A 13,016-nucleotide genomic window follows, 5' to 3' on the forward strand; every position below is an offset into this window, starting at 1 on the left:
CCTTCCGCCTAGTATACTAGTTGTATATGAGTGTGTGTATGTCCATTTGGTGTGTTACAACCATGTATGTTTGTTTGTGTTGGTTTCCATCTCTATTTCGGTCTGTGTGTAAGGTTAACGTCTTTTCCGTTTGCACATGTTCTCTTTATTGTGGTTCACCTCCTCAGGGCTTGGAGCAACTGTTGCACAAATCTGACGCTTAGCTGGGACCCTGCAACCCAATATCTTTTCACCTGTGATGTTGCTAATGTACTCATTTTAACATGAGAGGGCATATATCAGTAGTGACATATTAGGAAAGCCTTTTCAACATACCACACCTGACCATAACGTGCAAAAAACTGAAACCTGAAAAACTGAAAACAGCTGAAATTTTATGTTTTGAAAACAGTGATCCAAACTGTGTGTGGCAAATGAGTATTTATTCTAGAACAATGAAATGCATTGAACATGAGTGTAATATTGACAGCCTACATGAAGTAGAGCAAACATGTCAAAACGGATATCCGGTCATTTTTGTCATTTAACCTTCAATTTAAACAGTCAAATGTTATTTTTACTTTCTGAATTTACAGTAAAAAGTACTTAAAAGTTACAACTAAATCCCAGAAAAAAATCTTCAGGGCAAATAACTTAACAGAACTCAGGAACTCAGGAGATCCTCCCTAACCCTGACACCAAGACAATAGAGAACAACACACAATCATTTTAACCTTACTGGTCTCCAGCTTCTCAAATGACTGGAAACTGGTGGGTTCTTGAACTGGCCAGATATACCAGAAGATATCTTCCCTCCTCAGGCTAGAAGGACCACATTTTTAATGCTTCTCCCATGATAAAAACCGAACAGCTACCACTAGCTCTCCTCGTTATAGTTGTCGCCGTACTGCTGGTGGAGGGAGGATGACAAACAAGAACAGATGGCAAAAAGAACAGGCGTATATTATTGTAGTCATATTTATTTGAAAACAACAATCCATATTTTTTCCCACTTGTACTGTGATTCATTGAAACCGGGGTCGTACATGATATTGTATTTTTCCACTGAACATCATAAAGTTACCCTTTTTATGAAGGTTTACCATTTTTTTTCTTTTTTTGTTTCTATACAATTATTTGTGCTTCGATACCTTAGATTTTAAAGACATGTTTAAATCAGTTAAGTGAATACCAGGGACTAATGACAAAAATGTCCAAAGAGTTAAATGACATAGATCGTATACACACCATACAAAATACAGATATACACACGAGTGCACTGGTTTTATACTCCTATTCCTTTAGGGATGATTAATCACAAACAGGTTCCTAAAAGCAACTGGATTCTAAATCCCAATTCCAAAACTGATATATTCTGGGACCAAACCCACATTGTAGGAAACTTAAGGTGCATTTTTCATAGTTCGCCGGGTTGTGTGTGTGTGCTCTCTTTTACAACAAGCCGTTACAAAAGACAATTCAGTGGACTGATGACAATGCCCCCATGACGAACTCATGTATAAAGATGAAGGTGTATGTGTGTACTTGTGTATGTGTATGCATCTACTGTGTATGTGTTAAGGGAATTCAATTATTTACATTGGAATGTTCCCTGTACTAACCAAGAAATCAAGTACTTCAAGCAACGTGATTCACAGAAGATCAACCTATCTTTAATATTTAACTACTACTTCAGTAAGCATTGAATTAAAAACAGAGATGCACAGGTGCACATATCCATTCACATAATGCTGAGCAGAGCTATGCTTTATATATAAAAAAAATATATATAATAATGTAGCCAATGCAGCCAACAGAAGAAAATGTACAAGCCTTTAGAACAACTACCATACTGTATGTGGGTGTCAATCTAAAACGTAAGTGCAGATATATGTTCTATACTGTATATATATTCATATACTAGTTATACTTTTGTCAATTTAACTATATGTATATACCTCCAAGTAAAGTGCATCACTCAGATGTATATAAATACTCATAACATATAAAGCCATTTTACAGTGTACATATTGTTGTTCTACGGAAGCGATAGCAAAACTCATGCTTTACATATAAAAGGCATCCACAACATTAAGAAAAATTTACAATTTAAGAAACATGATACAATAAATAGTATTATAGAATTGCTGCTGTACACAAAAGCCATTTAATTTTCACTGATATAAAAATATGTTTTAGTGCAACCTTACATATATTGATACTTCACATCATTCAGACTCGGGGTGTCCAAAAAAGACAGGTAAATTGCATTTATTACAAAGCTGATACACAAACTTGATATATTTACATTAACTTCCTGCTTAATATGCTTATAAGAAGAATAAGCACCAAAGTAAAGAAAAGGCACACACATCTGTCCATTCAAACGTACCAGACTAGAGGCCATTAGCAATTTTGGTCAGGCTCATATAAGTTAACATATATACCATATGTTTATTATCTAAAACTTTAAATAAGAAACAAATTGTTAAAATAGCAAACCAGGATAGAAAAGGCATGCTATTCACATACACTGAAACTACAACTTATTGTCATTTGTTTGTTTAAAGACATTTTTCGAGTTTGCGGGTGTGTTTGGGTATATTTCTGTCTTTGTGTGTGTGAGTGTCTGTGTGCATGTCCATTGGCATGCTAGTAGTATGTGAGTGTGTGTATGTCCAAATGTTCGAAAATGTGTGTGTGGATCCATCCTATGTGTTGCAGTGTTTTTTCAAAATGTGTTTGTTTGTGTTTTTACAAACAATTTGTGTGTATAAGGTCTGATCTCTGTTTGCACGTCTTCCCTCCCTTTTTACTGAGGTTCACCACCTCTGGGCTATCCTAGCTGTTCCAGCTATCCTCCTGTGATAGTTCTTTGCTTCTCTTTGTGCTTGCTGGCCTGTCTCCGGGGCACTGTTGACCCAGGGCCCTCTCCTCCAGACCTGGGCTGTAGGGGGAGGTCTGACCCCCTGCTGTGCCCAGGCTTGGGCATCCTCCGCCGGGCTTCGACGCGATGGGCAGGGGGTTGTCAGCGCAGGAGGGGTGGGGGGGCAACAAGGCCGGGGAACCAGTAAAGTGCTGAATCCTGGTGGGGGGGGCTCCGCTCTCCAGGGGGGCGGGGAGGGGAGAGGAGGAGCGGCGTGGGGGGTCCGTGAAGGCGGAGGAAGACAGGGACTCCTCGGAGGCGATACACAGCGAGGCGATGGCTTTGGTGCACGTGTGGATGTTCTCTTCCTGCCGCTGGTGCCGATGCTTCTTGTCCTGACCCTCCGCCACGTCCTGACAAGTCCGCTCTGGTGCTGCCGAGACCAGCCCGGGCGAGTGGCCGGCTGGGGATGACGAGGTCATCATCCTCTCCTGCTGTTGCTGGGGCGAGTCACACGAGCAGGGCGGTGAACCCTTGACCCCTTGGCCCTCGGCCATGTGACAGGAAGTCTCGCTGGCATTCGACTCCTCGGAGGTACTCTTCTGGAGCGGGAGGCGGGACTGGCTCTGGTGGGCATGGCCAGGGACCTGGCCCAGGAGTGAGTGGACCATCTGGATTCCACCAATAGGAATCATGGGGAAGGGTGACCGCAGCTGTACCTGGGAGTGGAGGGGTAGATGACTGAACAGAACCTGATGGGGTGGGCTGGGGGAGTCTCGGCTACCCTCCTTCCTCCTCTGGTCCTGGGAAAGAAAGACAGAGAGAGACCGGTTTGCTACCATCTTAGTCTCGGAAAAAACATGGCTGTAAGTGTTTGTAGAGCATGCTAGTCTGAAAAAAGGGAGTTTCATATGTTGGAGGCCATCATGCACATTGCTATGCTGAGGCATTGCTCAGTTTGGTCCAAGAAATCGTTAGGTCATCCCTAGGACAAGACTCTGGGTAGGAAAAATCTGCTAAATTCCTAACTATGAGCATCTTAAAAAAGAACCAAATATGAATTAGGAAAATGGTAAAAAGATACCCAGCTGAAAAAGTGGACTGTTTAAGGCTTTATTTGAACTGTGCTTGCTGGGAAATGGAGTTTAACAAGGCTCTTAAGAAGAAAAACAGATTGTAATAACCACAGAGAGAAAGAGCAAGAGAAAGGGAGGGAGGGAAAGAAGGTCCAAGACTGCCATATGACTTATCCCCCCCCCTTTTTTTGTCTTTCTCTCTCTGTGGGGTGGACAGCATCCAGATGGCCAACAGTAAGAAGAATGGTTCAGCCTCCCAACACTGCATTTCCTTGCCTCTCTAGAGAAGACTAATTGGCCAGATATATAAATAGACAGATCCAGGGAGAGGTTGAGACTGCAAGAGCAGCACTCCGCACTGTGCCTGCGCGACTCCCATTGTGCCTTTTTAACTGAAGTTGTATTTTTCTGTCTTTGGAAGGCGGAAAGAACCACCATCTCAGTCCTGGGGGGGCTGCGTCAGTGCTGCATAGCGCCACGGGGGTGGGGTGGGGGGGGGGGGGGGGGCGGAGGGGGGGGGGTTGGGGAGCTTGGACGGAGCTTATTAGAACATAGTGGCGAGCTGGATACTACTTCAAATGCTCAACGTTTGTCCGATCTGATTGACGAACACCCCTGAATAGAATGACTGTGCCCAACTGAATCGACCGTACCCCGAGATAGGCACCAGAAGATAGGTGAGATTATGTTAGGTGGTTGTAGGGGTGCCTGCTAGTGATTCCAGCCTACCTTGTCCGTGTGCACTGCACTCCTGCTGCGTTGGCCCCCCATGGACAGTGAGTCCGTGGGTAGGTGTTGACCCAGACTCCATGGGGCGCTGTGGTGGTGCGAGCCCCTACGCGGCGATACAGGTCTGATCATGCCCCTGTGGCGGCTTCTCGGGGACAGTTCCCTGCGCACTGCCAGGTCCCTGCCTGGAGAGGTGGGCCTTCCCGGGTGAGATAGAGGTGAGAGGTGACCCCTGGGTGAGAGGTCACGGCGTAAGGCCAGGTCTCTCTTTGGGGAGATGTGCCTGAGGGGAGAGGCGTCTCGCCTGGGGGAGAGACGGCCACGGGGAGAGAGGTCTCTCCGGGGGGAGAGGTACCGGCGGGAGGTGCAGGAGGTGGGGGAGGGCTCGCGGAGTGGAGAGGAGTCGAGGCCGGGTGAGGAGAGGCGAGAGGAGGATGGGTCGAAGGAGGAGTGCTCGGTGCAGAGGGGGTCCTCGTCCATGGAGCTGGGGACGTCCAGACGACTCCTGTAGGCCTCGCCCAGCGCCCCATGGAGGAGACGCTGGTACTGCGCCATCTGGCCCTGGCCCCCAGGACACTCGTTGGCCGCTGACAGAGATGTGATCTGGATGCTCGGCAGCGTGGTCAAGTAGCCAAACAAAGGTTCCGGCTTGGGGGGCAGACCGTACGGCAGTGGGCTGGTGCTACGAGAGCGCGTCTTGGGGGTGGAGTCCCCGTCGTACTCGTCGTCGTCTTCGTCATCGTCATCGATCTCGTCCCCGTCCTCCTCACCACCATCTGAGTCGTCTGCGTCGGAAAACTGATGCTCCGACATGATGCCCACCATCTTCCCAGAATCCCTCTGGCCGTCCTCAGGGTTATCTGAAAAAGAAGCACCATAGAGAGGTTTTATGAGCAGAGGAAACATTTTTAAGACGACATCTGTTCATATACAGTAGACAATAAACAGATTTCATCTGAATACAGAAGTTCGAAAAACAGGAAACGCAAATAGAGGGGTGGTTTTCCAAATCTGTTCCAGTGACTGCAGTTTATTTCTACTGGAGAAAAACTCGCTTTGCCCAGCCAACCAACCAAGCAGTACAATCTTAAAACTGTGATCGCTGATGATTTTACATGGAGCCTGGCAGAGAGGGATTTATTCCACTGAACTCAAGCAGGGCAGCTTACTGGCCAATTTAGCCTCCTCTCTGTGTAGCAGAGGTGGTTTGAAACCAGGATCACAGGTTTCAAACCACAGTTTAATCCCCAAGTGTCCATGAGGATGTTCTGTTGGTCTGACATAACTGTATGCATGATGGATTGCGCTTCACTGAGGCAGAGACCCAGGTTATCAACAACAACAGTGTGAAGTGAGACGCTTACCTGCGTCCTCTGTTTCCAGTTCCTCCACAGATGAAACAGACACACCCAGTTCCAGACACTTCTTCATGTGGGCCTTGGACTTCATGTGCTTGGTCAGGTTCCCTGAGGGACAGAGGCAGGGCTATTAGACAGCCTGCTTGACAGACGGTGAGACCGACAGACTAGATGACAGATGTGTGCATTTCCACTTTGACAGAACCTCTCTTTCAACATGATCCTTATTTTTGGTTTGAACTGTCAGGCTGGGCTGAGCTGAGAAACTAGGCGTTCATTAGCATACGTGTGGTTACAAGAGATGGATGGAAGGAAGGAAAGAGAGACAAGGGAGCCGTGAAACCTACCTTTGGTCTTGAAAGCAAAGTTGCAAAACTTGCAGACGTAGGGCCTGACATCGGTGTGCGTTCGGATGTGTTTCTTCAGCATGCTTGGCTTCTTACAGCGGATGCCACACTCTTCACAGATGTACTTCCCCCTTCCTCGGCCGCGTACGTAAACATAGTCTTCGTTGGACTTGTACCTGTAATCCAAACACATCAAATAGCCCTTGAGTGGCTGCAGGCGTTCTAAAGGCTAATAGTCCACACATCAAACACAACACTACACACACAGAGCCTGCATTTTACTACTCAGAGAAAATGGTTTTGGGCCAATTGCAACTATGGATGACTCTGAGACATTTAGACAGCTGGATTCAGTTAGGAACTGGAGTTTGGATGGGGTTTCTCTTTGCGCCGACTACACATGGTAAGATCATGAGAAGGATATCATTTCAAGAAATGTGAAAATGTCTTATGATTGGAAAATAATATGTTAAAATGTATTCATGTGTGTAGCCCTGAGTGAGAGAGAAGGAAAGGTGGACTTGCAGGCTATTTCTGCACCATCTGCTCTAGACTGACTGTTGTTGACATTATTCTGTCTCTGTTTTCATTCTACACACAAAGTGTCCTCAGGGGACAATAAAGTTGTATTCAATTGTGCAGTACTGTCTTCAGTAATCCCAAAGCAGAACAGAAAATGAGAAAAATACCATCTGAAAAGGCTATTCTTCTAGTCAACCATCTCTAATGAAGAAACCACGATATGTCAGAGGGAACCACCCAGGGCATGGGTGGTCATGAAGTTAATAATCATGAAGTTATCAAGTCTTGCTTCACTTCGAAATACCACAGTGTTTTAAAATGCTCACATCTGAAGAGCCTCAGACAAGTCATTCAATGTGTAAAGCAAATTATCACATGACAAAAAATATATTCAGCATCAGCTGCTGTTGTCGTTCTTAAACAGACCGCAATCGGAAAACCTAAAGTAAGGCATCTTGCTCTAAAGGAGCCACCATGCTGATAAAAGGCCTACCCTCTAAACTCTAATGGTGGTTATCAGCCATCTTGACATACCCTCCTTCGAAGATCTTGATACGTGTAGGCTCAGCCTGCTTGGAGGAGCTCTCCTTTTCCCCATGCTCCTCCTTGCTCCTCTCCCGGGACATCTGGCTTTTCATTTTCTTCCCATATTTGCTCACATCAGTCTGCATGTGCTCTGGCTTTACCTGGGAGAAACAAACACGCAATCAGTGAGACACAGCTCAACAAACACAAAATGTAATGGATGCAAATTGGTCTAAAAGAGTGAATCGTCAAACTGACAAGATTTGTGTTATTTTTAGCCCCTCGTTTTACTCAACCAGCTTGGTTTTATCGTTGTGTTTACCTGTTCAATCCTCTGTTTCCAGGCCAGGGAGGAAACCAGCTTCCCCTCGCCAGGTATGCTCATGGCAGCCATGGTGTAGGTCTCAGTGTTCCTCCTCTGTTTGGAACACAGCAGCGCCAGCATAGCCTTGGTGCTCAGGCTCAGGGGGTTGGGGTTGTAGGAGCTTACGCACCAAGAGCCGTAGACCGACGTCAGAGGCGTGGTCTGGCTGTTGTTGGGCTTGGTGTAGTTTAGGAAGCACCAGGAGACACTGGTGGTGGTCCTCAGACTGGGGAACTGGAATAGCTGGTGTACGTCCGCCAGATCTGTCAGGAGGAGGGTGCCACCTCTCGCCGTCACGCTCTGGTTGGCAGCCAGCTGCACCAGCATGTTGACAGGGATCTTATTGGCCAGGGCATGCTTGGAGTCTGGGGGGTCGGGAGTGTCCGAGGGAGAGACCATGGACTGGGGGCTGGTGCTGGCCTCGCGAGTGGAGTCATCCACATCCAGGTCCTCTGGTGAGCTGGCTCTCCCTTCCGTGTCCCTCTGGCTGGGGGAGTCGGTGACGATCTGCAGAGGGGGGGTGAAGCTGTCCACTGGGGGCACTTCGGGCAGGTGGGAGGCTGAGGAACGGACTGGGATCCTGTTAGAGTCAGGGAAATCCACCGGGGGTGAGGAGGACATCCTCTCCAGATCGTCCATGGAGCTTTCGCTCTTTAATGACCTCCTCTCCTCCTTGGAGGTACTTAGCTCAACGGCGCTCAGTTCCTTCACAATCTGTCCATACATCCTCTCCTCCTTCACTCTCTTTTGCTGCTTGGTTTCTATGAAGAGCTCCAGGCTGCTAGCTGGGGACAGCATGCGCTTGCCGCCACCCAGGCTGGATGAGGCGTCTGTGGTCGAGATGGTACCCGATGTCAGAGACAGCGGGATCCCTGTGTTGAGTCGCCCGGGCAACGGTTCTGGACTCTTCCATAGGGGGTATCCCGGCTGACCCAGGATCTGCGCCAGGTTAAAGCCCATCCCTGATTTGGAAGAACCGCCTAGGAGGGATGCTGAAGTGCAGCAAGACTCCTGGCCATGGGGGCCAAGCATCTGAGAAACACTTGTGTACGTAACACTTCCATAGGATGGCACGTGAGTTTGGATCCTGACTGGGACCCGGAGGCCGGGAGGCAAAGACGCCTGGGAGCCTGCATTCTGGGTGGCGAAGATGGGCTGGCCCTGCTGGATTAGCAGGGTGCTAGTGGTGGTCAGGGACACCTGGGAATGGAGCGGGCTTAAGTTCTGGGGGGAGGGCCTGGAGGGGAAGGGGTAGCTGCTACCGCTGTTAACATTGTTGACACCATCTCCTTTACTGCCACACTGCTCCTGTATCTGCTGTATGGATTGATGGGCAGGGCCATGGGCTTTCTGCTGGAGTACGTGGGGTAGATTAGGCTGCCTGATATGTAACTGCTTGTGGAGCGGGTGTGTCTGGAACGCCAGGTGCTGCTTGTGTCTCTGGGTGGACTCTGGATGCCAGAAGAGACCGGGCTGCATGGGCAAAAAGGGCAGCGAAGCCAGACCCCCCTGGAGAGATGAATACTGCATCGCATCCTGTGTCATAACCTCGTGACCCAAATGCTCTCCCTCGGTTGAAGCCTGGCCGGGCAGACGTGGGGGCCTCTGGTACAGTGGGGGCTCCTCCTGCTGGCTGTCCTCGCTAGTACTGTGCTGCAAATGAAGGTGGTGGGGCCCTAAGCTTGTCTGTCCGAGCCTCTTTGACCTGGCTACTTCACTGGTTGGAGCACTGGGAGAGGAGGTAGTGGGGCTTGGCCAGGCTGTGTGGGAGGCTCCGTGATCTGGATGCTCCTGTTTGATGGCCACCTCAATTCCTCCTGCCTCGTGGACAACCGTCTCTGTGTAGACACTCAGAGAGGCCTGCCTGACCAGGTAGCCCCGTCTCCTCTCCTTCATAGCGGACGCACTGCAGTAGATTTCCCCCTGTCTGGAGGAGGTAGACAGGCTCCCATAGTCAAAAGACTTGCTACGAATCTCAGGTACCTCTGTAGGCAGTGCGCATGGAGCCTGCTCTGACGAGGACCTTCTCATCTCCCTTTGCTGGTGTTGACCAGGGATGGAGAGGGAATGTCCACTACCTGGGACGGTCAGAAACTCAGACTGCCTGGCCAACTCATCCTGCTTGGTGGGGGAGGCGGATTTCAGGCCCTCCTCGCGCTCAAAGGACATGGAGAAGCTGGAGGAATGAGACAGGTTACTCTCCTGGCTTGGGCTGCGAGACAGGCTTGTGCAGGTGGACTCAAAGCTGGACTCCCCAGAGGAATGCTCCAGGTCTGCCAGGCGCAGACGTTTCTTCTTCGGGGGTAGCTTTTCAGTGGGGAGTTGGGAGAGGGTCTCGCTGCGTTGGGGCCACTGGAACTCCTCTACGTGCTTCTCCGGTTCTTTCACCGGAGCTTCCGGCTCTTTCTCGGGCTTGTCTGGTTCCTCTGTCACCCTGATCTCAGGCACTTGGATGTTGGGCTGCCGGACCAGCTTGTGGGGGATGTGATAGCTCTGGTCAGTGGATGTCACATTAGCGGCTAGCTCGCTGTCACTCTGTTGATGCTGCTCCATGCTCTCAGTTCTCAACAGTGACTCTGGACTCTGGACCTGATCTTCAATGTTCTCACCATCAGACTGTTCAGAGTACTGTGTGGAGGGCTTATCTTGCTGGTAAACGGGTTGCTCAAATGATTCGGATTTCTCAAAAGAGTTTGGCCGGCTGAGGGAGTTGGTGTGCTGAATGACTGAGATGACGTTACCGGCTGCCTTGCGATCGGATTCCGGGACTAAAACAATGTCCTCCGAACACATACTTGTGCATGTGTCAAAGCTGTCTGATTGGCTATGTGCACTGTAAATGGAGGGGGTGGCCCTTGAGTTGTCCTGACTGCTCTGTTTACAATCATAGTCCCCCAGCATCTCCACAGAGCCGCTACAGCTGCTGTCGCAATGTCCTGGACTGTCCTCCTCATCCCCAACACTCTTCTCCTTCCTGCGTTTACGTGTGGTGTTCTCCATCACTCCTACCTTGGTACCATACGGGCTGTAGGCAGGATGTTCTGGCAGCCCCGAGCTGCGTTCCCCCATTTTAAGTGCGACAGAACCGGGGGCATTCCTGGGGATGTTTCCGTAGACGTCAGTCTCTCCGTGGCTTTCGTGAGCAGAGTGCTCAAAGGCAGCCTGTCGCCTGAGCCTCCTCAGACCGCTTCCTGGGTAGAAGACATCGTCCGATGTCATCATTTCATCGAAGGAGTGGCTGCCGCGGATGCCCGGGGGCACGTTCAGGTTGGTGGGGGACGAGGTTGGCATGGAGTTGCTCCTGATCAGAGTTGCAGAGTCGCTGGGGGCCTCCAACAGCCCGGTGTTGCTTTGGCAGGGGCCTGTAGGGTACTGCTTGGGGTCAACGCCTGGCAGCAGCTGTCCGTCCTCTCCTAAGCAGTCCCCCTTGAAGAATATGTGATCCTCAGAGATCTTACCCATGCTAACCTCAAGAATGGTGCCAGCCTTGCCCAGACTGACCATGCTGGGGTCCTGGCCAGCCATCCCCACGGTGATAGATTGCCTGGACCTGGAGTTTGGCCGATAGTACCAGGTCCGACCAAACATAATTTCCTCGTAGGACTTAGCGTTGGTGTTGGGTGGGCTGATCTGCTGCTCTGCGCTCTCGGAACGGGAGAAATACCCAGAGTCAGTGCTGCCTTTACTGTGGGGGCTGAGGAGGTTGAGAGACTGTTCAGAGTCCTGCCCCTTCTTCTCTACTAGCCTCAGGGCCAAGCGCTGCTTGATGGTGGGTGAGTCGTCCCCTCCCCGACCCACCAGAGAGCTGATGTGAACCCCCTTAAGGTCGGTGAAGGGAGGACACTCCATGCCCGTGGAGGGGATCCCCTGTTTGGGGACAATTAAAATAGGCACTTTCATCGACATCAATGCCAGCTCCTCCGCTGCATCTGCATACGCTGGCTCCCCTCCCTTGTCCATGGATCTCTTGTCAGATTCAAAGGAGATCTGTGGGATGGGACTCCCTTTGTCCAGGAGCATGGAGGCCTCCACTCCTTCCTCGTCTGTGTCCGTGCTCTGTTCCCCGTCTGAGTGTGCCTCGGCCTCCCCCAGTGAGGACGCCTGATCCACATCCCCGCGTCCTGCTCCTATGTCGGAGAAGGGCACCAGCCCCGCCTTGATGGCGTGGGCATGGGACTTCCTGTGTTTGTACAGGTTGCTCTTGGTTTTGAAGGAGAAACCACAGGGCACACAGGGGTAGGGTCTCTCCCCAGTGTGAGATCGGATGTGCTTCTTCAGAACGCTGGGTTTCGCGCAGGCCCTGCCACAGTAGTGGCAGATGTATTTCCCTGGCTTCTTGGGCTTCTGTTCCTTCTTGTAGCCCTCCTCCGGGGGCTCTGGGCCAGACTGGGAGTACTGGCTGAAAGAGCTGGGCAGGCTGGGCGACTTCTGCCGTGGAAATCCCGCTCCGTGTGGACGGGAGTGTCCAGGGTAGAGGTCCTCTGAGGGCAGTTGACCAGCAAAGGGCCAGGCGTGGGGCTCCAGACCAGGTTGGGGCTTGGCCCCGGATAGGAAGCGTTCCTGCATGGGTTGCTGTGGGTAGGGCTGGGCAAGCTGGTAGGGGTAGCCCTGGGGGAAGACCTGGGCCTGATGCTTGGCCTTGGCCTGTGCATACTGACTGTCTTGAGATGACTGACCAATGGTAGAGGAGAGCAGCTTCATGGAACCACCTCCGCCGCCATATTTGTGTGCCACACCAGCGCCAGCGCCACAAGGTAAACTCTCGAGGTGTGAGTGGCGCTTGACGTTGGGGTCAGCAAAAGTGCTTCGTTTGGAGCCCGCGGACGAGGGCTCAGACGCCCATTTCCTCTGGAGCGGGGCCTTGTCTCGCCCCTCCGATGGGCCCTTCTGAGCAGCAGCGGGTTCACGAGGCTCCATGGTCCTCTTGACGTAGGTTAGAGGAGGAGGGAAGGGGGTGTTCTCTTAGGAGTGTCGGCTGTTAGAAGTCTAAACTGCGGCAAGCAGGCATGTCAAGTGCTGTCACAGCTTGGGTTGTCAGATACAGGGTTCTGCCATAGCAGCTAGGACGGTGTTCCAATCTGGAGGGATGACGACTGTCAGAGGTCAGCATTAGAACTCCTTCCCTCTGTCAATCATACTAGAGACGTCTTACCCGCTCTGTCCCTGTTCAACCGAAAATATCAAAATCCTTTGCGCTTGTGTGATCTGAAGGGTTTCGTAAGAAGAGAAAGAGAAGTAAAGGAGTGAGTG

At 50.5% G+C, this 13,016-nt stretch overlaps 1 protein-coding gene across 3 annotated transcripts in view; it reads right to left on the minus strand.

Moving 5' to 3' along the window:
- Positions 1-512: 512 nt before the first annotated feature.
- The window catches only part of hivep2a (HIVEP zinc finger 2a), a 56,039-nt gene continuing 43,535 nt past the window's right edge, over positions 513-13,016 (minus strand). For all 3 annotated transcript variants that reach the window (XM_067241251.1, XM_067241252.1, XM_067241250.1), the window contains 6 exons: positions 7,725-12,971; positions 7,412-7,563; positions 6,356-6,531; positions 6,015-6,116; positions 4,651-5,510; positions 513-3,648 (listed from right to left, as the gene is read on the minus strand). In XM_067241251.1, the coding sequence (XP_067097352.1) occupies positions 2,821-3,648; positions 4,651-5,510; positions 6,015-6,116; positions 6,356-6,531; positions 7,412-7,563; positions 7,725-12,683 (7,077 nt within the window). In that variant the 5' untranslated portion in view covers positions 12,684-12,971 and the 3' untranslated portion in view covers positions 513-2,820. The remainder of the gene's footprint in view (positions 3,649-4,650; positions 5,511-6,014; positions 6,117-6,355; positions 6,532-7,411; positions 7,564-7,724; positions 12,972-13,016) is intronic.

Source organism: Osmerus mordax, chromosome 8 (assembly GCF_038355195.1).
Source record: "Osmerus mordax isolate fOsmMor3 chromosome 8, fOsmMor3.pri, whole genome shotgun sequence".
In the NCBI taxonomy this organism is placed as follows: domain Eukaryota; kingdom Metazoa; phylum Chordata; class Actinopteri; order Osmeriformes; family Osmeridae; genus Osmerus; species Osmerus mordax.